The sequence below is a fragment of the Oncorhynchus mykiss genome, chromosome 10 (genome assembly GCF_013265735.2).
Source record: "Oncorhynchus mykiss isolate Arlee chromosome 10, USDA_OmykA_1.1, whole genome shotgun sequence".
Lineage (NCBI taxonomy): Eukaryota > Metazoa > Chordata > Actinopteri > Salmoniformes > Salmonidae > Oncorhynchus > Oncorhynchus mykiss.
Genome location: NC_048574.1, coordinates 13,711,558 through 13,738,567, shown reverse-complemented (window position 1 = coordinate 13,738,567; position 27,010 = coordinate 13,711,558). Strand labels below are relative to the sequence as shown.

Sequence of the window (27,010 nt, the reverse complement as noted above, 5' to 3'; positions counted from 1 at the left end):
GAGATCAGAGCCCACCACGGAAGAGTGATGGATCAGTTCAGAGATCAGAGCCCACCATGGAAGAGTGATGGATCAGTTCAGAGCTCAGAGCCCACCATGGAAGAGTGATGGATCAGTTCAGAGATCAGAGCCCACCATGGAAGAGTGATGGATCAGTTCAGAGATCAGAGCCCACCATGGAAGAGTGATGGATCAGTTCAGAGATCAGAGCCCACCATGGAAGAGTGATGGATCAGTTCAGAGATCAGAGCCCACCATGGAAGAGTGATAGGTGTTTGTCTTGAAGGGGATCTGGGGAGAATTTGGCCACAGTCAGAGTTGCAGTGAATGGGAAAACCACATGAAGCGTGTAACTTGCTGTATTAACAGGTAATGTCTCCTCCTTCATCTGCTGAGGAACACGATTGAAGGTGGGAGAGAGAGAGAGAGAGGTCACATAATGATATCTGGGTTCGCGACTCGAGGACTATAGCTTTGACTTCATATCTGGCAAGATCAACAACTGATACTATAGCTTTTAGTATCAGGGCCGAGGTAGAACCAAAACCCATCTAGATTACAATACATGTTTGTCCTTCAGTATAGGAGAGTTAATAATCAGATACAGGCAGCACAACTTTGGCTGTAGTGCACAATGACCTAAGCAGCTCTGAACATAACCACTGTTTTTCTAAGGGGTGTAGGAGCTCAGAAATAATGAGAGGTGCATAGCAGTATGATAAACTCAGCACAGGCTACATAAAGGCCTGAAAGTGCCCTATGACAAAACCTCAGTGCATGCACAGCTTTGAAGCATACAGTGATATTCACTAAGGAAACAGTGGCTAAAATGGTTCCCCCCAAATTACTTGTTGAGCTCACCATTCTTTGTACAGATGTAGGATCTTAATATGAGTCAGTTTGCTACAACAGGAAAATAATCCTGCAGCAACGGGAAATTTGAATTATTATGTGGATTATAATTCATGGACATTTTTGTAGGGGTTGATTCTTCGTAAGGGAAAATCAAGTCTGAAATGTCAAAGTGGAAATTACAAACTTCAGATGCCTTTTTAAACATGAAATACACTAAAGTTTTACATTTCCTGCATTGCGGAAAGTTCTCCTGCAACATGGTGATCAAATTAAGATCTTATATCTGTAACAACAAATACTGGAGCCAAATCTGGAGGAGGAAGTGCACCCAAGCCCTCTCATAAAAACACATCAGACAAACGAATCAAGCCTAAACTGTGCTTCCTGTTTCCACGGGACTACACTTGATTGTATGGGTAGTCTGGGGGGTGCTATACTTAGCCTATTCTCTTTGGTGCCGTTCTCCAGTGTGTCTCTGTCCCACCCAGTGCTGTGTATGGGTCTGATTTATCACTGTTTTCATCAGTTTGTCCTTTTGGCTCACATTGATAAGGTCCCTAATGTGTTAGAGCCCTGTCACTCATCCAGATAGCTAGCTGTTAAGGCTACTGAGGGATTTACACACAACATAAGAGTGTTCTAGAGAGACAGAGAGCACACAGCGCTCTCTCTCTCTCTCTCTCTCTCTCTCTAGATCATTTTATTGTGGGTGTTCTGTGGTTCCCCTGTGCCAATTCAGGCATAAAGGGCAAAACCAATACTTTAAAAAACAGTACATTCTCAGTAGTGCTTACCTCAGTTCCAACATATCAGTGACACATCATTAACACGGACTCATCCAACCCTCGGCATGGCACAAATACTACCATTGTACACACAGTTAGTCGTGACCACATTTTCTTATCCTCATCTTTATTTGAAATAGATTACTGGATTAGCATAGACATAAATAAATTAAAGGTGAAAGGATTTTTGTAAACACCATATTTCATTTCACGTCTTTGACATCTGAGTACAACTAAATCCTGTTTTCTCAGTCTACTGTTGGCAGGGACTAAATAAACTGCCCTTGATGCCAAGGTAAAATGTGTTTAAGTACACTACTCACAAACACCAGGCGGCAGTGTTTCATTGCAGTACATAATAGAACATTGATCACACACCAAGCATAGAGATGGAATTTATTTATCTATCTGCCATCATTAATTCTAGCTTTTAACCCTCAACTAAAGGTTTAGTGTTTAACCCTCAATGACAGGTCTAGAATTTAACCCTCAATGACAGGTCTAGTGTTTAACCCTCAATGACAGGTCTAGTGTTTAACCCTCAATGACAGGTCTAGAATTTAACCCTCAATGACAGGTCTAGTGTTTAACCCTCAATGACAGGTCTAGTGTTTAACCCTCAATGACAGGTCTAGTGTTTAACCCTCAATGACAGGTCTAGAATTTAACCCTCAATGACAGGTCTAGCATTTAACCCTCAATGACAGGTCTAGTGTTTAACCCTCAATGACAGGTCTAGCATTTAACCCTCAATGACAGGTCTAGTGTTTAACCCTCAACTACAGGTCTAGCATTTAACCCTCAATGACAGGTCTAGTGTTTAACCCTCAACTACAGGTCTAGCGTTTAACCCTCAACTACAGGTCTAGTGTTTAACCCTCAATGACAGGTCTAGTGTTTAACCCTCAATGACAGGTCTAGTGTTTAACCCTCAATGACAGGTCTAGTGTTTAACCCTCAATGACAGGTCTAGTGTTTAACCCTCAATGACAGGTCTAGTGTTTAACCCTCAATGACAGGTCTAGTGTTTAACCTTCAATGACAGGTCTAGTGTTTAACCCTCAATGACAGGTCTAGTGTTTAACCCTCAATGACAGGTCTAGCATTTAACCCTCAATGACAGGTCTAGCATTTAACCCTCAATGACAGGTCTAGCATTTAACCCTCAACTAAAGGTTTAGTGTTTAACCCTCAATGACAGGTCTAGTGTTTAACCCTCAATGACAGGTCTAGTGTTTAACCCTCAATGACAGGTCTAGTGTTTAACCCTCAATGACAGGTCTAGCATTTAACCCTCAATGACAGGTCTAGTGTTTAACCCTCAACTATAGGTCTAGCGTTTAACCCTCAACTACAGGTCTAGTGTTTAACCCTCAATGACAGGTCTAGTGTTTAACCTTCAATGACAGGTCTAGTGTTTAACCTTCAATGACAGGTCTAGTGTTTAACATTCAATGACAGGTCTAGTGTTTAACCTTCAATGACAGGTCTAGTGTAGTTGAGGGTTAATAACCCTCTGAGCTATTTCTCTGGCAAACTCATCACCTTGTTTTCACAGGTTATGTACACAACTCTCCTTCTCCCTCCCTCTCTCACCCATCCCTCTCTCTGCCGCTTTCTCTCAACACCTCCTCTCTGTCCTTTCTCCTTTCTCTTTTCTCCACTCTCTCTCCCCCATATATCTCTCTCAATCCCCCCTCCTTTTCTCTCTCATCCTCTCTCTATGTGCTCCAGGAGATGATGATTCCCACTCAGTCAGTAGTGTGATTGGTATGCTCTTGACTTCCCCTCTAGGACCATAACCACTATACTCCATATAGAGGTACAGACCCATCATAACCACTATACTCCATATAGAGGTACAGACCCGCCATAACCACTATACTCCATATAGAGATACAGACCCATCATAACCACTATACTCCATATAGAGGTACAGACCCACCATAACCACTATACTCCATATAGAGGTACAGACCCATCATAACCACTATACTCCATATAGAGGTACAGACCCATCATAACCACTATACTCCATATAGAGGTACAGACCCATCATAACCACTATACTCCATATAGAGGTACAGACCCATCATAACCACTATACTCCATATAGAGGTACAGACCCATCATAACCACTATACTCCATATTTTTATTTATTTTATTTTTTATTTTACCTTTATTTAACTAGGCAAGCCAGTTAAGAACAAATTCTTATTTTCAATGACGGCCTAGAAACAGTGGGTTAACTGCCTGTTCAGTGGCAGAACGACATATTTGTACCTTGTCAGCTCAGTTTGAACTTGCAACCTTCCGGTTACTAGTCCAACCACTAGGCTACCCTGCCGCCCCATACCCAGCATAACCACTATACTCCATATATAGGGGCACAGCTCCAGGTAATAGGATTGGGAAGTGCTGTGGTATGACCCAAGGCAGTCTGCACAGGAGGAGATGAATGCAACTCTTTTTTTCTCTTTTACAATGATGTTTTTCAGTCTTTTTAAACAATGCCTCCAACTGTTGCTAAATCCACACAAGGCCACAGTTCTTATCTGGCTATTTATTCAAAGAAAAACAAACAAACAAGCAGTTAGTTAGGTAACTACTTTTCAATAGCAAAAAAAAAAACACTTGTGAACTTTTCCTTATGAATTCCCAGATGTTACCTAACTGCTCATTTTGTGTATTTAATAAAATAATAAGGTTGGGGTCCCAAAGAAAAGTATTACATTAAGGCACAACTTTTATAATCGCTGCTTGACCACATTTACAGGTAATAGTCCACACAGTGACAACAAATGAAAAACCAAAATAGAGTACTCATTTTACAACTCTGCTTTCATTGGGCCCTTGAATGACATACATTTATCAAAACCTACAATAATTAGAATATCTGGACCGATAATGGTTGTTATAAAGGTGCCAATAGGAGATCTGATAACCTGGGACAGGGAAAGCCTTGGATAATATGTCATTGTATTGCAGAAAGGGTCAAAAGACTGGCAAAGCTATTTTCCAAGCACATATTGAACAACAGGATGGTGACTTCAATTAGACTACATATATGATGATCATTGTCTGCATGGGGAAACCAATCAGGTGTCATATACAGTAGTAGCTATACGGCACCCCTATATTAAACAGAAGAGAATGACAATTCATACACTACACTTTGACCTCTACGATTAATGGAGAAGCGTGTGCAAAGCTATTTTCTGTGCGGAACAGACAATAAATATCTATTTATCTATAAATATTTATATCCCAAATGTCCATGTCAAGTACCCATCATCTTGGTTTGCTTGAGAGGCACAAGTGATGCCTAACGTCATCACAGAGACTCATTAAGTAAACTCTGTCTCTGCTGAAGTCAGTGGTTCCCTTTGTATTCCAAGAGGAATATGTGGTTGGTGTCTTGAAAACAAAGGCAGTATATCTCATCTCTAATTATTATTCATTTTTTTGTGAGGCAACTTACACCCCCTTTCTCTGTTTTCATGTACTGGAGACATAGTATCCTATTTGTCAACATCAGGCTTCATTTTCTTCCTGAACTGAGCCTAGCCTCAGCTTATCAGGCATGGTGGCTGTATCCTGTCTGTCTCTGCTTCCTGCTGGGTTGGCAGGCAAATTATTTTCTGGGCCTGGCTGACTTGGTGGAGGGAGGGGAGCTCCAGGGCATCATGGTGCATCAGGCCAAGTCAGACCAAGTCAGGGTAGGGCAGAGTGTAAGAAGGGGTGACCACTGAGAGGCCACATCCCTGGGCTAGGAAAAGAAGAACGAGCCAGGGTCTGTCTGTCTGCTCTAGGTCAGGTGCCACTCACTCTGTAAAGTAGTAGTCTATGTGACCTCCAGCAGTCTGGGTATAGTGGCTGGCTGTTGGGGAATGTGTCAGGGTTAAAGGTCAATCTGAGTGCCTACACCGGCCGGCGGCAGAGGGAGAGTGGGAGATTGGGTGTTGATCTACAAGCTGCGGCCAGATACACGTAGCGACTTCGGGCTAAAGCCGTAGTCCACTATCCTGATATGTAGGCTGCCGGGTCCACGTTATTGTTCTGTCCGTCTTCAATAGCCTTGTTCTTCTCTGTCGTGGTGAGGCCTGTTGCTTCTGTTCCCACTACAGCCTTCTTTGACCTATCAGGTGAAACACACAAAAGCTAGATGTTTCGCTATCTGGTAATGATATGTAAATTAAAAAGGGTTTTCATCAAATTCTATCATGTTACATACATTCAAGGAGTTACTCAGTAGTAGGGGACACATACAGGATTCATTATCGCAACCGTTGCTGTAAATATGTCATGTTGACTGTGGGCCAATACTTTTGCCTTCAGCCATTTAATTTAGGCCTAACTGCTCTGCCGATTTTATTAGAAGGATGTAACAGTTCTTTGGCAACCCACATTGAAACTCATAAGTAGAGGACATCAAATCTGCACGATTTTTTAAAAGAAATCGGGGGCGACAGCAGGTGCCACATTTTGGTGTTAATGTAGGCCACCAGGTTTAAGAACACACATATATCTATGTAGGACATATCATGATTGTTCTCAGTAGACTATATATCTCTGTAGGACATACACCACTGTTCAAAAGTTTGGGGTCACTTAGAAATGTCCTAGTTTTTGAAAGAAAATCACATTTTTTGTCCATTAAAGTAACATCAAATTGATCAGAAATACAGTGTAGACATTGTTGATGTTGTGAATGACTATTGTAGCTGGAAATGGCTGATTTTTAATGGAATATCTACATAGGCATACAGAGGCCCATTATCAGCAGCTATCACTCCTGTTTTGAACATCAACAGTGAAGAGGTGACTCCGGGATGCTGGCCGTCTAGGCAGAGTTGCAAAGAAAAAGCCATATCTCAGACTGGCCAATAAAAATAAAATATTAAGATGGGCAAAATAATACAGACACTGGACAGAGGCACTCTGCCTAGAAGACCAGCATCCCAGAGTCATCTCTTCACTGTTGATGTTGAGACTGGAGTTTTGAGGGTACTACTTAATGAAGCTGCCAGTTGAGGACTTGTGAGGCATCTGTTTCTCAAACTAAACACTCTAATGTACTTGTCCTCTTGCTCAGTTGTGCACCGGGGCCTCCCACTCTTCTTTCTATTCTGGTTAGAGCCAGTTTGTGTAGTTCTGTGAAGGGAGTAGTACACAGCGTTGTACAAGATCTTCAGTTTCTTGGCAATTTCTCACATGGAAGAGCCTTCATTTCTCACATGGAAGAGCCTTCATTTCTCAGAACAAGAATAGACTGACGAGTTTCAAAAGAAAGTTATTTGTTTCTGGCCATTTTGAGCCTGTAATCAAACCCACAAATGCTGATGCTCCAGATACTCAACTAGTCTAAAGGCGGACAGTTTTATTGCTTCTTTAATCAGGACAACAGTTTTCAGCTGTGCTAACATAATTGCAAAAGGGTTTTCTAATGATCAATTAGCCTTTTAAAATTATAAACTTGGATTAGCTAACACAACGTGCCATTGGAAAACAGGAGTGATAGCTGCTGATAATGGGCCTCTGTATGCCTATGTAGATATTCCATAAAAAATCTGCTGTTTCCAGCTACAATAGTCATTTACAACATTAACAATGTCTACACTGTATTTCTGGTCAATTTTATGTTATTTTAATGGACAAAATCTGTGCTTTTCTTTCAAAAACTAGGATATTTCTAAGTGACCCCAAACTTTTTAATGGTAGTGTACATAGTGAGTGTTCTCAGTAGACTATACAGTTTATATCTCTGTTAGGACATACAATGAGTTCTCTCATTAGAAACCGAGTGTCCGACCTTTCTCTGTTGAAGATGAGGAAGTCCCTCTCCACATTGTCCAGGCGCTGTTGGAGCTGACCGTTCTGGGAAATTAAAAGGTTTACAGGTTTAAGAACACACACACACACACACACACACACACACACACACACACACACACATACACACACACACACACACACACACACACACACACACACACACACACACACACACACACACACACACACACACACACACACACACACACACACACACACAGAATATTTTTTAAGACAGTAAAGATTATCCTATGACCCAGATAATGGTTGTTGATTCTTGGGACAAGAAGGGGGAGAACAAGCACTGTAGAAAGATTAATGAAGTTTTGCTCATTTTAAAGGACAGCCAGTATCTCTCTCAGAGGCCCACTTGCCCTACACTGAAACAGTGTCACACATTTAGTGATGTTAATCACGTGAGAACAACAACATCTCCGTGACGACCTATCCTGGCAGCCTTGCCGGTGTTATGACAGTTTCTCGCCCTCTCTGGGCACTGGGTTGGTGTTAGGCAGACTGCTTGGGCCAGATTGGACCTTAGACGACTCCCACCGTAAGTTTCTTGACCCCCTGTACAGGCCTGGCAATCAGCCTGGAGAGCTAGTACAGGTGCTTTCACAGTGGGGCGCCAGTCCCTGGCAGACAGCCAACAAGAGAAGTGGAGCATGGAGAGAGAGAGAGAGAGAGAGAGAGAGAGAGAGAGAGAGAGAGAGAGAGAGAGAGAGCGAGACAAGAGAGAGATTGAGGAGACAGAGAGACAAGAGAGGGAATGAGGAGACAGAGAGACAAGAGAGAGATTGAGGAGGGAGAGAGATGGGGTGACATTCACACAGAAGCCTTGTTTAGACATTGTGCCCACATTGTCAGAAATATGTTTACACATGGTATCAAAATGTGTCTCTTATCCGCCCACTTGTGTCTGCATTGTGACCACATTTCCCTGTCACTCCCTGTAAGCAATTTATTTGACATCTATTCTGTCAAAATAATTCTGATTTATTTTAAGACAGATATTGATGCTATAAGTCAATGGTGCCACGTGTCAATGATTTTAGATGGCAGGACAATGACGATTTAAATGGTTTCACTGTCCAGATCCGTCTACATTTGTAAGATATCCAGACACAATGAGTGCCTGACTACCTACGAAGGTGGTCAGGAAGATCTGAACTCAATCAGAACACAATGTGCCTTTTAATCATCTACACCTGTCTGGAAATGTGGGCACAATAAGAATGTGGACAAGATCAGGACAACGGATGCATCTTAGAACCAGGTATAGAGAGAGACACAGAGTTAGATGGACAGACAAAGAGAGGGAAGAGAGACAGAGGGAGATGGACAGACAGAGATAGTAAAAGACAGAGAGACAGAGGGAGATGGACAGACAAAGAGAGGGAAGAGAGACAGAGGGAGATGGATAGAGAGAGATAGAAAAAGACAGAGAGACAGAGGGAGATGGATAGAGAGAGATAGTAAAAGACAGAGAGACAGAGGGAGATGGACTAACAGAGAGGGAAGAGAGACAGAGGGAGATGGATAGAGAGAGATAGTAAAAGACAGAGAGACAGAGGGAGATGGACAGACAAAGAGAGGGAAGAGAGACAGAGGGAGATGGATAGAGAGAGATAGTAAAAGACAGAGAGATAGAGGGAGATGGACAGACAGAGAGGGAAGAGAGACAGAGGGAGATGGATAGAGAGAGATAGTAAAAGAGAGAGACAGAGGGAGATGGACAGACAAAGAGAGGGAAGGGAGACAGAGGGAGATGGATAGAGAGAGATAGTAAAAGACAGAGAGACAGAGGGAGATGGACAGACAGAGAGGGAAGAGAGACAGAGGGAGATGGATAGAGAGAGATAGTAAAAGACAGAGAAACAGAGGGAGATGGACAGACAGAGAGGGAAGAGAGACAGAGGGAGATGGAAAGAGAGAGATAGTAAAAGACAGAGAGACAGAGGGAGATGGACAGACAAAGAGGGAAGAGAGACAGAGGGAGATGGATAGAGAGAGACAGTAAAAGAGAGAGAGACATACAGACAGACAGAGAGGGAAGAGAGACAGAGGGAGATGGATAGAGAGAGACAGTAAAAGACAGAGAGACAGAGGGAGATGGATAGAGAGAGATAGTAAAAAAGAGAGAGACATACAGACAGACAGAGATAGGTACAGTGGCTTGTGAAAGCATTCACCCCTTGGCATTTTTCCTATTTTGTTGCCTTACAACCTGGAATTAAAATTGATTTTGGGGGGGGGTTTGTATCATTTGATCTACACAACATGTCTACCACTTTGAAGATGCAAAATATTTTTTATTGTAAAATAAACAAGAAGTAAGACAAAAAAAACAGAAAACTTGAGCGTGCAATAATTATTCACCCCCACAAAGGCAATACCTTGAAGAGCCACCTTTTGCTGCAATTACAGCTGCAAGTCTCTTGGGGTATGTCTCTATAAACTCTGTGTGTATAGCCAAGTTATTGTTACTCATTGATTATTTATTATTACTTTTCTATTATTTCTCTATTTTGTTTCTCTCTGCGTTGTTGGGAAGGGGACGTAAGCATTTCACTGTTAGTCCACACATGTTGTTTAGGAAACGTGACAAATAAAATGTGATTTGATCTCAGTGTGTGTTCCTTTACTGCTTTACTCTCCTGTACAGGTGCCATGACAGATGCTAAGCACCACCTCCCCCACCCAAGCATGGGAACAGACAGGCAGACATCCAGTCAGACAGACATCCAGTCAGACAGACATCCAGTCAGACAGACATCCAGTCAGACATCCAGTCAGACAGACATCCAGTCAGACAGACATCCAGGCAGACAGACATACAGATAGACAGGCAGACAGACATACAGACATACAGGCAGACATACATGCAGACAGACAGACAGACAGGCAGACAGACAGATAGACAGACATCCAGTCAGACATCCAGTCAGACATACAGACAGACAGACAAACATCCAGTCAGACAGACATGCAGACAGACAAACATCCAGTCAGACAGACATGCAGACAGACAGACATACAGCCAGACAGGCAGACAGACAGACAGACAGACATCCAGTCAGACATACAGGCAGACAGACAGACATACAGACAGGCAGACAGACAGGCAGACAGACAGACATACAGGCAGACAGACATACATCCAGTCAGACATACAGGCAGATAGACATACAGACAGACATACAGATAGACAGACATACAGATAGACAGGCAGACAGATAACCAGTCAGACATACAGGCAGATAGACAGACATCTAGTCAGACATACAGGCAGACAGACATACAGGCAGACAGGCAGACAGACAGACATCCAGTCAGACATACAGGCAGACAGACATGCAGACAAACAGACATACAGACAGACAGGCAGACAGACATGCAGACAGACAGGCATACAGACATACAGGCAGGCAGACAGATAGACAGATATACAGATAGACAGACATCTAGTCAGACATACAGACAGACAGGCAGACAGACAGACATCCAGTCAGACATACAGGCAGACAGACATGCAGACAGACAGACATCCAGGCAGACAGACATACAGATAGACAGGCAGACAGACAGGCATCCAATCAGACATACAGGCAGACAGACATGCAGACAGACAGACATACAGACATGCAGACAGACAGGCAGACAGACATACTGGCAGGGAGACAAACTTTTAGACAGACATGCAAACAGGCTGACAGACATACATCCAGTCAGCCAGTCAGCCAGACAGGGGTGTGATGGGGTGAGCTCTCCACCTGGAGAACAAGGATCCCTTGGGGAGCCAACAAGGTAGCCAGTCAGACAGACATCCAGGCAGACAGACATACAGATAGACAGGGAGACAGACATACAGGCAGACATACATGCAGACAGACAGACAGGCAGACAGACAGATAGACAGACATCCAGTCAGACAGACATGCAGACAGACAGACATACAGCAAGACAGGCAGACAGACAGACAGACAGACAGACAGACAGACAGACAGACAGACAGACAGACAGACAGACAGACATCCAGTCAGACAGAGAGACAGACAGACAGACAGCCATGCAGACAGGCAGACAGACATACAGACATACAGCCATGCAGACAGACAGGCAGACAGACATACAGACATACAGGCAGGCAGACAGACTTCTAGACAGACATGCAAACAGGCAGACAGACAGACATCCAGTCAGCCAGACAGGGGTGTGATGGGGTGAGCTCTCCACCTGGAGAACAAGGATCCCTTGGGGAGCCAACAAGGTAGCCAGGCAGAGCAGCACGGTGCTGGAAACGACAGTGGACCCAGAGAGAGACTGTAAGAGCCAAAGGTATAGCTTGCGAAGGACAGTCTGTGAATAACAATATCACTTAACCTGTGGGAAAATCTCTCCCTTTCTGCTGTTAAATGGGAGTTCAGAAGTTAATTATGCCCTGCTGTTTGATAAAAAGTGTCATTTAACACTTTACAAAATGAAACCTAGAGGGACTTTTCTGTTGGCTGATTGCCATGCTGGTAGAGACACAATTAAAGTCATTGTATATTTCAATTGTACAGCTATACGCTCAAGACAGCAATCAGTAACATCATTGTGTATAATAACTATTCGACTTCTGTACTGTGGGTTCTGACCATCCGGGATTCTCTCTTAGTTATAGAACCAGACAAAAACTATAGTACCACTGAGTACTTCAACACATCAATATCAAAGTGTTGATCAGAACTGACAACTATTCTGATCAGGTTAATTGAGGGTGAAGAGAAGGGAAGTGACAGCAGTTAAAGTGACATGATCATAGAGTGTGGCGAGGTTGGGAGGATGGAGGATGGAAATATGGGCCTATTTATGCTGTCCCCAAGAAAACAGAGTCCAATTCCTCACTACATCGTCTGTGTTTTAATTCAGCTAATTATACTGTTCATTATGGTTTCAACAGCAGCCAGGATTCAGAAGGGAAAGAGAGAGGGAGGGAGACAGCAGGATGAGAGCAAGATAGAAAAAGGAGAACAGAATATGGGCAGAAAGTAATAGAGAGGAGAGGAAGGGGGAGAGGAGCACAGCGAGAGAGAGAGAGAGAGAGAGAGATAGAGAGAGAGAGAGACTGAGTTAATGAGCCAGCAGCAGACTGGGCCAGACATTAGGGCAGTGCCCCGCCTGCCTTTCATACAATATTGATCTGCACTGCTTAAGAAATGGGTACACATAATGCACATCCCCTCTCTCTGTCTCTCTCTGTCTCTCTCTGTCTCTCTCTGTCTCTCTCTCTGTCTCTCTCTCTCACTCTCTCTCTCTCTCTGTCTCTGTCTGTCTCTCTCTCTGTCTCTCTCTCTCTCTCTCTCTCTCTGTCTCTCTCTGTCTCTCTCTCTGTCTCTCTCTCTCTGTCTCTCTCTCTCTCTCTCTCTCTCTCTCTCTCTCTCTCTCTCTGTCTCTCTCTCTCTCTGTCTGTCTCTCTCTCTGTCTCTTTCTCTCTCTCTCTCTCTGTCTCTCTCTGTCTCTCTCTCTGTCTCTCTCTCTCTCTGTCTCTCTCTCTCTGTCTCTCTCTCTCTGTCTGTCTCTCTCTCTGTCTCTCTCTCTCTCTCTCTCTCTCTGTCTCTCTCTGTCTCTCTCTCTGTCTCTCTCTCTCTCTCTCTGTCTCTCTCTCTCTGTCTCTCTCTGTCTCTATCTCTCCGAACTTTAGACAGGAGAAGTGTCATAAAGTCCTCCCTCCACTCAACATGTGGCCCCTCATAAACTAACACACACACACACACAATGCTGTTTTCCCATTTTAGAAAGGTATGGAAAAAATGAATGCTTCACTGGTTTTGTTAAAAAATACATTCAGTGAAGTGCACTTCCAGTTAAAAATCATTTATGGAGGGAGTATTTTTACATTTGACATTTTAGTCATTTATCAGATGCTCTTATCCAGAACGACTTTCACAGGATCAATTAGGGTTAAGTGCTTTTCACCTAGTCGGCTCTGGAATTCGAACCTTTCTGCTACCTGCCGCTCACCATGTTTTTAGTATGGTTGACAACATGGAACTGGGAGGCCTACTGCTTGAGGTTTCATTTCCAAGATGGTGAACAGTATTGTTAGAAAGTTATTCGACTTCAAAACTATGGAGACATTCCGTTGGTGTGAATGAATCTTCTTGTCTATGTTCAAGTGTCCTTGTGCACTGCTAGTTTTACGGTGATGTTACATCGGTGGTATTAATTGGACAATTATTTACTTGATTCTGGGTAGTACTGTGGCGGCCATGAAATTTTGTCAGGTGGTTATTGTCATGCAAAATACTGCCGGTCTCACAGTAATTGACACGGTAATTAACATAAACACATTTAGCATCTCCAGGCCTCCACAAACCTGATGCATGCCTTTGGAACGTCTACATTTAAAAAGTATAATACATCTGTTTAATACACCATCACAATAAATCCATTGTTTATTTTAGGCAGGTCTAAAGAAACATTAGGATATGAAGAAAATGTATTTCATAAGAACAGAATATGAGTTGGAAAACTGTATTTTATCTGGCCAGGCTTGTTCATTTAGCAGACAATATACTTTATTCCTAGTTATACTTGATTCAGTGCTTACTGAGGTATAGCCCACTGTGTCAACTGAAATGTCATTTTAGGAATGCCCTTCTATGTGGTTTTACCTACAATTGGTAAAACACAAAAAAAAGACTGCCAGTCTGGACAGGACATCCAAAAGACAGTGACGTTGGTCAGCGCTTACTGCAGTGTAGCCTACCATATCTGCCCGCAATGTAATTTCATGAATGCCCGTCCATGTGATAGGGCCACTGTTTGTGAAACGGGCCGTTGCATTGGCTTTATTAGTCCTGATTCCTGTGACTAATACATTTGGCTCTTTAAGCTCTGAATATCAGCTATCCAACTTTATCAGGAGTTATCCTGTGACTATTTGCAATGTGTTTACACAATGGGAACTACAGAAGTATTGCATTTTTTACTACGATTAACGTTAGCTCCTAAGAAATGTACGGATACAAACTTGAAAACACTGATCATGACAATTTAGACCACGGGGATGAAACTCCTGGACAGAGTAGCCTGACTGTCCATTCCATATTGTCCATTTTAATTTGACCTGTCCTGTTTTTAGAATATGATGTTTGTTAACATGTCAGCACATGTTTATGTTAGATGATATTTTTTACGGGATGTTGGTGGAGCGCTGCAGCGAACCGTCTCTCCAACAGAACACTGGAGAGGTGCACTAGGAATGGACAATATTCATATTTTGCGTCCCTGCCTTTGACAAAGTGGGCACTTCTTCTCACAGTGCGTCTTGATCAGTTTAGCTCAGAAAATCCTGCCCTCGTCCATCTGCCTAAGAGCCAATTTATGCTTGATCCGAAAATGTGGTCGGAGGCGCTGTATGAATGGTGACGCAATGGCCAAACTGAGCTCTGTGCCTCTAGAAATGGTGTAACAATGCGGAGGGCTCTGTATAGCTCCACATTGACATGATTGGTTGACCGTAGGTGGGGGCGGGAGGTCCTGTATGAACACAAACTTGCTTCCTTGACAACTTCCTTCACAACAGCTCTGCTCAACAGTTGCGCAATGCTCCGTGAAACGCAAGAAGTATGAACGCCCTGAGGCTACACAGCCAATGCAGACATCAGATTGACCATGCAGCGCCTGTCATCCTCAGGTCCTGAGTGCACATACGAAGTGAGGGTGTTGAGGGTGAAAGGGATCATTTGAAACAGGTCATATACATTAGATTTAGAGTTATTTGGCAACTTTAGTTGTAAATGATACAGACTTTAGAAATCAAAACATATCAAATCAAATCAAATTGTATTTGTCACATACACACATGGTTAGCAGATGTTAATGGTCACATACACACATGGTTAGCAGATGTTAATGGTCACATACACACATGGTTAGCAGATGTTAATGGTCACATACACACATGGTTAGCAGATGTTAATGGTCACATACACACATGGTTAGCAGATGTTAATGGTCACATACACACATGGTTAGCAGATGTTAATGGTCACATACACACATGGTTAGCAGATGTTAATGGTCACATACACACATGGTTAGCAGATGTTAATGGTCACATACACACATGGTTAGCAGATGTTAATGGTCACATACACACATGGTTAGCAGATGTTAATGGTCACATACACACATGGTTAGCAGATGTTAATGGTCACATACACACATGGTTAGCAGATGTTAATGGTCACATACACACATGGTTAGCAGATGTTAATGGTCACATACACACATGGTTAGCAGATGTTAATGGTCACATACACACATGGTTAGCAGATGTTAATGGTCACATACACACATGGTTAGCAGATGTTAATGGTCACATACACACATGGTTAGCAGATGTTAATGGTCACATACACACATGGTTAGCAGATGTTAATGGTCACATACACACATGGTTAGCAGATGTTAATGGTCACATACACACATGGTTAGCAGATGTTAATGGTCACATACACACATGGTTAGCAGATGTTAATGGTCACATACACACATGGTTAGCAGATGTTAATGGTCACATACACACATGGTTAGCAGATGTTAATGGTCACATACACACATGGTTAGCAGATGTTAATGGTCACATACACACATGGTTAGCAGATGTTAATGGTCACATACACACATGGTTAGCAGATGTTAATGGTCACATACACACATGGTTAGCAGATGTTAATGGTCACATACACATGGTTAGCAGATGTTAATGGTCACATACACACATGGTTAGCAGATGTTAATGGTCACATACACACATGGTTAGCAGATGTTAATGGTCACATACACACATGGTTAGCAGATGTTAATGGTCACATACACACATGGTTAGCAGATGTTAATGGTCACATACACACATGGTTAGCAGATGTTAATGGTCACATACACACATGGTTAGCAGATGTTAATGGTCACATACACACATGGTTAGCAGATGTTAATGGTCACATACACACATGGTTAGCAGATGTTAATGGTCACATACACACATGGTTAGCAGATGTTAATGGTCACATACACACATGGTTAGCAGATGTTAATGGTCACATACACATGGTTAGCAGATGTTAATGGTCACATACACACATGGTTAGCAGATGTTAATGGTCACATACACACATGGTTAGCAGATGTTAATGGTCACATACACACATGGTTAGCAGATGTTAATGGTCACACACACACATGGTTAGCAGATGTTAATGGTCACATACACACATGGTTAGCAGATGTTAATGGTCACATACACATGGTTAGCAGATGTTAATGGTCACATACACACATGGTTAGCAGATGTTAATGGTCACACACACACATGGTTAGCAGATGTTAATGGTCACATACACATGGTTAGCAGATGTTAATGCGAGTGTAGCGAAATGCTTGTGCTTCTAGTTCTGACAATGCAGTAATAACCAACGAGTAATCTAACCTTACAATTCCACAACAACTACCTTATACACACAAGTGTTAAGGGATAAAGAATATGTACATAAAGATATATGAATGAGTGATGGTACAGAACGGTAAAGTATATACATATGAGATGAGTAATGTAGGGTATGTAAACATTATATTAAGTGGCATTGTTTAAAGTGGCTAGTGATACATTTTTCCAATATTAAAGTGGCTGGAGTTGAGCCAGTATGTTGGCAGCAGCCACTCAATGTTAGTGGTGGCTGTTTTAACAGAGGGCCCTCGGAGTGTGGTGTCAGGAAAATAACCTCACACTCAACAAAACAAAGGAGATGATTGTGGACATCAGGAAAAAACAGAGGGAGCACCCCCCTATCCAAATCGACAGGACAGTAGTGGAGAGGGTAGAAAGTTTTAAGTTCCTCGGCGTACACATCACGGACAAACGGAATTGGTCCACCCACACAGACAGCAAGGTGAAGAAGGCGCAGCAGCGGCTTGTCACCAAAAGCACTCACAAACTTTCACAGATGCACAATTGAGAGCATCCTGTCGGGCTGTATCACCGCCTGTAGCTCCGCCCACAACCGTAACGCTCTCCAGAGGGTAGTGAGGTCTGCACAATGCATCACCGGGGGCAAACTACCTGCCCTCCAGGACACCTACACCACCCGATGTCACAGGAAGGCCATAAAGATCATCAAGGACAACAACAACCTGAGCCACTGCCCCGCTATCATCCAGAAGGTGAGGTCAGTACAGGTGCATCAAAGCAGGGACTGAGAGACTGAAAAACAGCTTCTATCTGAAGGCCATCAGATTGTAGGCCGTCTCGTCGTTGTTGGTAATCAAGCCTACCACTGTAGTGATGGTCCGCAAACAAGTCCGCAAACTTGATGATTGAGTTGGAGGCGTGCATGGCCATGCAGTCGTGGGTGAACAGGGAGTACAGGAGATGGCTCAGAACGCACCCTTGTGGGGCCCCAGTGTTGAGGATCAGTGTGGTGGAGATGTTGTTACCTACCCTCACCACCTGGGGGGCGGCCCGTCACCTGGAGGCGGCCCGCTACGTGTGGCTTATTTGATCTACTAGAAGTTTCGTAATGCTTTGGTTGTTACGAGTATACTGATATAAGTAGGACAGGTGATATCCCGGCAACTTTGAAAAAAGCACACTTTATATCGGAGTTGTGCCTGTTGTTCAAACACGTATCAGCACTCTCATTGGCTCCCACCTGATCTTGTTTCCTCCCGACTGCCTTCCATTTTTTATGACATTTATTTTCATTGTTAGTAGCCACTTGAGTATCTGGTCAATATAACGGATAATCTGTTGTAGCTCCATCATGTCTATCTTTCTGGTGGTGCAGCAAGAAATTTGGGTAGCTAGCAACCAAGAGGTTGAGAGTTCAAATCAAATCAAATTGTATTAGTCACATGCGCCGAATACATGCGCCGAATTTCACCTTCCAGTGAAATGCTTACTTACGAGCCCCTAACCAACAATGCTGTTAAAAAAAATACGGATAAGAATAAGAGATAAAAGTAACAAGTAATTAATGAGCAGCAGTAAAATAACAATAGCGAGACTATATACAGGGGGTACCGGTACAGAGTCAATGTGCGGGGACACCTGTTAGTTGAGGTAGTATGTACATGTTGGTAGAGTTATTAAAGTGACTATGCATAGTGACAACAGAGAGGAGCTGTGGTGTTGAGGGGTTGGGTGGGTGGGTGGGACAATGCAAATAGTCTGGGTGGCCATTTGACAAGATGTTCAGGAGTCTTATGGCTTGGGGGTAGAAGCTGTTTAGAAGTCTCTTGGACCTAGACTTGGCGCTCCGGTACTGCTTGCCGTGCGGTAGCAGAGAGAACAGTCTATGACTAGGGTGGCTGGAGTCTTTGACAATTTTTAGGGTCTTCCTCTGACAACGCCTGGTATAGAGGTCCTGGATGGCAGGAAGCTTGGCCCCAGTCATGTACTGGGCCATTTACATTACCCTCTATAGCACTTTGCAGTTGGAGGCCGAGCAGTTGCCATACTAGGCAGTGATGCAACCAGCTCAATGGTGCAGCTGCAGAACCTTTTGAGGATGTGAAGACCCATGCCAAATCTTTTCAGTCTCCTGAGAGGGAATAGGTTTTGTTGTGCCCTCTTCACGACTGTCTTGGTGTGCTTGGACCATGTTAGTTTGTTGGTGATGTGGACACCAAGGAACTTGAAGCTCTTAACCTTCTCCACTGCAGCCCCGTCAATGAGAATGGGGGCATGCTCGGCCCTTTTTTTCCTGTAGTCTACAATCATCTCCTTTGTCTTGATCATGTTGAGGGAGAGGTTGTTGTCCTGGCACCACACAGCCAGATCACTGACCTCCTCCCTATAGGCGGTCTCATCGTTGTCAGTGATCAGGCCTACCACTGTTGTGTCATCGGCAAATGTAATGATGGTGTTGGAGTTCTGCCTAGCCGTGCAGTCATGAGTGAACAGGGAGTACAAGAGGGGACTGACCAAGTACCCCTGAGGGACCTCTGTGTTGAGGATAAGCGTGGCGGATGTGTTGTTACCTACTCTTACCAACTGGGGGCGGCCCATCAGGAATTGTAGGATCCAGTTGCAGAGGGAGTTGTTTAGTCCCAGGGTCCTTAGCTTGTTGATGAGCTTTGAGGGCCTATGGTGTTGAACGCTGAGCTGTAGTCAATGAATAGCATTCTCACATAGGTGTTCCTTTTGTCCAGGTGGGAAATTGCAGTGTGGAGTGCAATAGAGATTGCATCATCTGTGGATCTGTAGGGACGGTATGCAAATTGGAGTGGGTCTAGGGTTTCTGGGAGGATGGTGTTGATGTGAGTCATGACCAGCCTTTCAAAGCACTTCATGGCTACAGACATGAGTGCTACGGGTCGGTCGTCATTTAGGCAGGTTACCTTAGTGTTCTTGATCATAGGCATTGTGGTGGTCTGCTTTAAACATGTTGGTATTACAGACTCAGACAGGGAGACGTTGAAAATGTCAGTGAAGACACTTGCCAGATGGTCAGCGCATGCTCACAGTACACTTCCTGGTAATCCGTCTAGCCCTGCGGCCATGCGAATGTTGACCTGTTTAAAGGTCTTACTCACATCGGCTGCGGAGAGCGTGATCACACTGTCTTCTGGTAAAGCTGGTGCTCTCATGCATGTTTCAGTGTTATTTGCATAGCGGGATATCTTAGAAGCTTCCGGGTTAGAGTTCCGCACCTTGAAAGCGGCAGCTCTACTCATGTTTAGTTCAGTGTGGATGCTGCTAGTCCGTGGTGAGTAATCGCAGTCCTGATGTCTATAAGTTATTTTCGGGTCCTAAGAGACGGTAGCGGCAAAATTATGTACAAAATAAGTAAAAAAATAAGTTACAAACAACGCAAATAAACAAACAAAAAAACACAATCGGTGGGGGCACGTAAAACATCTGCCTTCTTCTCCGGCGCCATCTTACATGGCCCAAGTGATGTTGAGTCCCAAGAAATCAACTGCAACTGCTCCGACCACAACCGTAAGGCTCTCCAGAGGGTAGAGGTCTGCACAACGCATCACTGGGGGCAAACTACCTGCCCTCCAGGACACCTACACCACCCGATGTCACAGGAAGGCCATAAAGATCATCAAGAACAACAACCACCCGAGCCACTGCCTGTTCACCCCGCTATCATCCAGAAGGCGAGGTCAGTACAGGTGCATTAAAGCAGAGACAGCTTCTATCTCAAGGCCATCAGACTGTTAAACAGCCACCACTAACATTGCGTGGCTGCTGCCAACATACTGACTCAACTCCAGCCACTTTAATAATGGAAATTGATGGGAATTGATGTAAAAATGTATCACTAGCCACTTTAAACAATGCCACTTAATATAATGTTTACATACCCAACATTACTCATCTCATATGTATATACTGTACTCTATACCATCTACTGCATCTTGCCTATGCCGTTCTGTACCATCACTCATTCATATATCTTTATGTACATATTCTTCATCCCTTTACACTTGTGTGTATAAGGTAGTAGTTGTGGAATTGTTAGGTTAGATTACTCGTTGGTTATTACTGCATTGTTGGAAACTAGAAGCACAAGCATTTCGCCACACTCGCATTAACATCTGCTAACCATGTGTATGTGACAAATAAAATTGGATTTGATTTGATTTGAAAATGTATCACCATACAGCAGCATACTGTTCCTTAACATTAACACCTTTATTTAGCTGTAAAAATACAGTAACATGTTTTAGATTTACTGTATTTTCACCGCAACTAGACAAAAACCTCCAGGGGACCAAGGCACAACGTTTAAAAATCTTTCTTGGGGACGTCCCTTTAACAAACCGGGAACAAGACAAAACCTGCAGGGAATCATGATTGTTTAAATTAAATTAATATACAATTAATTATGCCTTGTACAGTAAAATATTATCACATTAATGTGACATAAAATCACGTGACCACAAGATCAAATGTGAAACACGTGATCACGTGAAATTCATGTGGTTTTTCCGTAAGGGTCATTCATGCTTCTATTTTTCCAGATTTGTCCAGCACACTCTTTAAGCCATGAACCCAGTGAAGAACAGTCTGCATTGTGTCTTTCTGAAGCACTGCAAGATTAACCATGCTGAGATCCACTTGGGCTTCACCATAACAGTTGTCAGCTTTCATAAAACATGACTCAATTCGGGGCCAGGCCTGGCTTATTATTGCTAATGGCGCACAAGACTTGTGCGCCCACATCGACTCTAGACATGTGATGCGTTAAGTAGCTCCTGTTTAGCCAAAACAGTCCCTCCCCTCATGTGAATTCATGGGCACCTCTTCTTGGGTAAACAACATTTAAAAGCCCATTAAAGGCTGTTGTAACTCACTCACTCACACTGGGATGGCAACAGAGACAGTCCTCAGGTACTGAATAAATAAGGGAGAGTAGAGAGTAGAGATAAAAGGAGGAGGGAGGAGAGAGAAAGTTGGAGGGAGAGAGAAAAAGGAGGTAGAGAGAAAAAGGAGGGCGAGAGAGAAAGGAGGAGGGAGCGAGAGAAAGGAGGAGGGAGAGAGAGAAAGGAGGGAAGAGAGAGGAGAGAGGAAAAAGAGAAGAGGGATAAAGGAGGAGGGAGAGAGAGAAAGGAGGAGGGAGAGAGAAAGGAGGAGGGAGAGAGAGAAAGGAGGGAAGAGAGAGGGGGGAGGGAAAAGAGAGGAGGGAGAAAGGAGGAGGGAGAGAGAGAAAGGAGGAGGGAGAGAGAGAAAGGAAGGAAGAGAGAGGAGAGAGGGAAGAGAGAGGAGGGAGAAAGGAGGAGGGAGAGAGAGAAAGGAGGAGGGAGAGAGAGAAAGGAGGAGGGAGAGAGAGAAAGGAGGGAAGAGAGAGGGGGGAGGGAAAAGAGAGGAGGGAGAAAGGAGGAGGGAGAGAGAGAAAGGAGGAGGGAGAGAGAGAAAGGAAGGAAGAGAGAGTAGGGAGGGAAGAGAGAGGAGGGAGAAAGGAGGAGGGAGAGAGAGAAAGGAGGGAAGAGAGAGTAGGGAGAAAGGAGGAAGGAGAGAGAGGGAGGAGGGATGAGAGAGAAAGGAGGAGGGAGGAGAGAGAAAGAAGGGAAGAGAGAGGAGGGAGAAAGGAGGTGGGAGGAGAGAGAAAATAGGGAGGAGAGAAAGGAGGGAGGAGAGAGGAGAGAGAAAGGAAGGAAGAAAGAAAGAGGAGAGAGATAAGAGGAGGGATGAGAGATAAGAGGAGGGAGGAGTGAGGAGAGAGAAAGTAGGGGAGAGAGAGAAAGGAGGGAGGAAAGAGAAATCAAATCAAATCAAATCAAATTGTATTAGTCACATGCGTCGAATAGAACAGGTGTAAACCTTACAGTGAAATGCTTACTTACAAGCCCCTAACCAACAATGCAGTTAAAACAAATATGGATAAGAATAAGAAATAAAAGGAGGGAGAGAGAGACAAGAAGAGGGAGGAGAGAGAAAGGAGGGAGGAGAGAAAAAAAGGAGAGAGGAGAGAGAAGAGGAGGGACAGGACAGGAGTAGAAGATCATGCTGACTGGTTGTTGGACTGTCTATCACGTCTGATAGAGCATCCACACAGTAGTGTTGTAGTGAACCAGAACCAGTGGCATCATTAGCAGCGGCCAGGCCTGTCCAGTAAAGAGCAGCACTGCTGCCCATAAACGGAGGAGGACGCTTGATGAATGCCCACCTTTAATGAAATCACTGATGCCAACCTTTCCAGCTCTTTTTATTAACCATGTGTGTGTGTGTGTGTGTGTGTGTGTGTGTGTGTGTGTGTGTGTTTCACCCCCACCATCAGGCCTCTTTTACTGGGGGATCAAATTAACCTTTGTGTAAACACCCAGAGGACATGTCTGATTTATGTGAGAGAGTGAACAAGAGAAAAAAGAAAATAGAGAAAGAGAGTGATTGCATTCTTCTTCTCCCTCATGCACGGAACGTCCACGTTGGTAATTTACTCGGATGACAAATGTGCTTCTTTCATTACGCCACTCTGGTCAAACTAAAAGGCTACTTATCACCTGCCGCCGAGCCAAATGGACACACAGATGTGCTTCTTTCATTACGCCACTCTGGTCAAACTAAAAGGCTACTTATCACCTGCCGCCGAGCCAAATGGACACACAGATGGTGACCTGTGGAATGGATGGAACCATTGAGAGGCATGTGTTTGTTGTTAGGGGAGGCTTTACCTGGGGGGACCCGTCAGAACCCTGCTCTCTGGTCTTCCTGGCTAGTCTCTTCTTCTTCTTGTGCAGCGGTTTAGACTCCAGAATCATCTCCTCCAACTCAAAGGTGGGGTCGCAGTTGAGCCTCCGCCTCTGGAAGAGGAACAGAGGATGAAGCTTTTATTCTGGAGAGAGAGGCTGTCCATTCAGTCCATCGACCCTCCCCATCTCTCCTGACTGGCCCAATGTAGTGACCACAGGGATTTCACTCTATAATCAGACATCATTACAGGGAATTCACTCTATATTCTATATTTCTCATTTCTATCCAGTGAAATGCTTACTTACGAGCCCCTAACCAACAATGCTGTTAAAAAAAATACGGATAAGAATAAGAGATAAAAGTAACAAGTAATTAATGAGCAGCAGTAAAATAACAATAGCGAGACTATATACAGGGGGTACCGGTACAGAGTCAATGTGCGGGGACACCTGTTAGTTGAGGTAGTATGTACATGTTGGTAGAGTTATTAAAGTGACTATGCATAGTGACAACAGAGAGGAGCTGTGGTGTTGAGGGGTTGGGTGGGTGGGTGGGACAATGCAAATAGTCTGGGTGGCCATTTGACAAGATGTTCAGGAGTCTTATGGCTTGGGGGTAGAAGCTGTTTAGAAGTCTCTTGGACCTAGACTTGGCGCTCCGGTACTGCTTGCCGTGCGGTAGCAGAGAGAACAGTCTATGACTAGGGTGGCTGGAGTCTTTGACAATTTTTAGGGTCTTCCTCTGACAACGCCTGGTATAGAGGTCCTGGATGGCAGGAAGCTTGGCCCCAGTCATGTACTGGGCCATTTACATTACCCTCTATAGCACTTTGCAGTTGGAGGCCGAGCAGTTGCCATACTAGGCAGTGATGCAACCAGCTCAATGGTGCAGCTGCAGAACCTTTTGAGGATGTGAAGACCCATGCCAAATCTTTTCAGTCTCCTGAGAGGGAATAGGTTTTGTTGTGCCCTCTTCACGACTGTCTTGGTGTGCTTGGACCATGTTAGTTTGTTGGTGATGTGGACACCAAGGAACTTGAAGCTCTTAACCTTCTCCACTGCAGCCCCGTCAATGAGAATGGGGGCATGCTCGGCCCTTTTTTTCCTGTAGTCTACAATCATCTCCTTTGTCTTGATCATGTTGAGGGAGAGGTTGTTGTCCTGGCACCACACAGCCAGATCACTGACCTCCTCCCTATAGGCGGTCTCATCGTTGTCAGTGATCAGGCCTACCACTGTTGTGTCATCGGCAAATGTAATGATGGTGTTGGAGTTCTGCCTAGCCGTGCAGTCATGAGTGAACAGGGAGTACAAGAGGGGACTGACCAAGTACCCCTGAGGGACCTCTGTGTTGAGGATAAGCGTGGCGGATGTGTTGTTACCTACTCTTACCAACTGGGGGCGGCCCATCAGGAATTGTAGGATCCAGTTGCAGAGGGAGTTGTTTAGTCCCAGGGTCCTTAGCTTGTTGATGAGCTTTGAGGGCCTATGGTGTTGAACGCTGAGCTGTAGTCAATGAATAGCATTCTCACATAGGTGTTCCTTTTGTCCAGGTGGGAAATTGCAGTGTGGAGTGCAATAGAGATTGCATCATCTGTGGATCTGTAGGGACGGTATGCAAATTGGAGTGGGTCTAGGGTTTCTGGGAGGATGGTGTTGATGTGAGTCATGACCAGCCTTTCAAAGCACTTCATGGCTACAGACATGAGTGCTACGGGTCGGTCGTCATTTAGGCAGGTTACCTTAGTGTTCTTGATCATAGGCATTGTGGTGGTCTGCTTTAAACATGTTGGTATTACAGACTCAGACAGGGAGACGTTGAAAATGTCAGTGAAGACACTTGCCAGATGGTCAGCGCATGCTCACAGTACACTTCCTGGTAATCCGTCTAGCCCTGCGGCCATGCGAATGTTGACCTGTTTAAAGGTCTTACTCACATCGGCTGCGGAGAGCGTGATCACACTGTCTTCTGGTAAAGCTGGTGCTCTCATGCATGTTTCAGTGTTATTTGCATAGCGGGATATCTTAGAAGCTTCCGGGTTAGAGTTCCGCACCTTGAAAGCGGCAGCTCTACTCATGTTTAGTTCAGTGTGGATGCTGCTAGTCCGTGGTGAGTAATCGCAGTCCTGATGTCTATAAGTTATTTTCGGGTCCTAAGAGACGGTAGCGGCAAAATTATGTACAAAATAAGTAAAAAAATAAGTTACAAACAACGCAAATAAACAAACAAAAAAACACAATCGGTGGGGGCACGTAAAACATCTGCCTTCTTCTCCGGCGCCATCTTACATGGCCCAAGTGATGTTGAGTCCCAAGAAATCAACTGCAACTGCTCCGACCACAACCGTAAGGCTCTCCAGAGGGTAGAGGTCTGCACAACGCATCACTGGGGGCAAACTACCTGCCCTCCAGGACACCTACACCACCCGATGTCACAGGAAGGCCATAAAGATCATCAAGAACAACAACCACCCGAGCCACTGCCTGTTCACCCCGCTATCATCCAGAAGGCGAGGTCAGTACAGGTGCATTAAAGCAGAGACAGCTTCTATCTCAAGGCCATCAGACTGTTAAACAGCCACCACTAACATTGCGTGGCTGCTGCCAACATACTGACTCAACTCCAGCCACTTTAATAATGGAAATTGATGGGAATTGATGTAAAAATGTATCACTAGCCACTTTAAACAATGCCACTTAATATAATGTTTACATACCCAACATTACTCATCTCATATGTATATACTGTACTCTATACCATCTACTGCATCTTGCCTATGCCGTTCTGTACCATCACTCATTCATATATCTTTATGTACATATTCTTCATCCCTTTACACTTGTGTGTATAAGGTAGTAGTTGTGGAATTGTTAGGTTAGATTACTCGTTGGTTATTACTGCATTGTTGGAAACTAGAAGCACAAGCATTTCGCCACACTCGCATTAACATCTGCTAACCATGTGTATGTGACAAATAAAATTGGATTTGATTTGATTTGAAAATGTATCACCATACAGCAGCATACTGTTCCTTAACATTAACACCTTTATTTAGCTGTAAAAATACAGTAACATGTTTTAGATTTACTGTATTTTCACCGCAACTAGACAAAAACCTCCAGGGGACCAAGGCACAACGTTTAAAAATCTTTCTTGGGGACGTCCCTTTAACAAACCGGGAACAAGACAAAACCTGCAGGGAATCATGATTGTTTAAATTAAATTAATATACAATTAATTATGCCTTGTACAGTAAAATATTATCACATTAATGTGACATAAAATCACGTGACCACAAGATCAAATGTGAAACACGTGATCACGTGAAATTCATGTGGT

At 44.0% G+C, this 27,010-nt stretch overlaps 1 protein-coding gene across 1 annotated transcript in view; it reads right to left on the bottom strand.

Moving 5' to 3' along the window:
- Window positions 1-1,750: 1,750 nt before the first annotated feature.
- The window catches only part of LOC110534850 (serine/threonine-protein kinase 32A), a 99,784-nt gene continuing 74,524 nt past the window's right edge, over window positions 1,751-27,010 (bottom strand). Inside the window, exons 12-14 of the mRNA XM_036934555.1 lie at window positions 23,653-23,781; window positions 7,454-7,518; window positions 1,751-5,779 (exon numbers count right to left, since the gene is read on the bottom strand). Of these exons, the coding sequence (XP_036790450.1) occupies window positions 5,662-5,779; window positions 7,454-7,518; window positions 23,653-23,781 (312 nt within the window). The 3' untranslated portion in view covers window positions 1,751-5,661. The remainder of the gene's footprint in view (window positions 5,780-7,453; window positions 7,519-23,652; window positions 23,782-27,010) is intronic.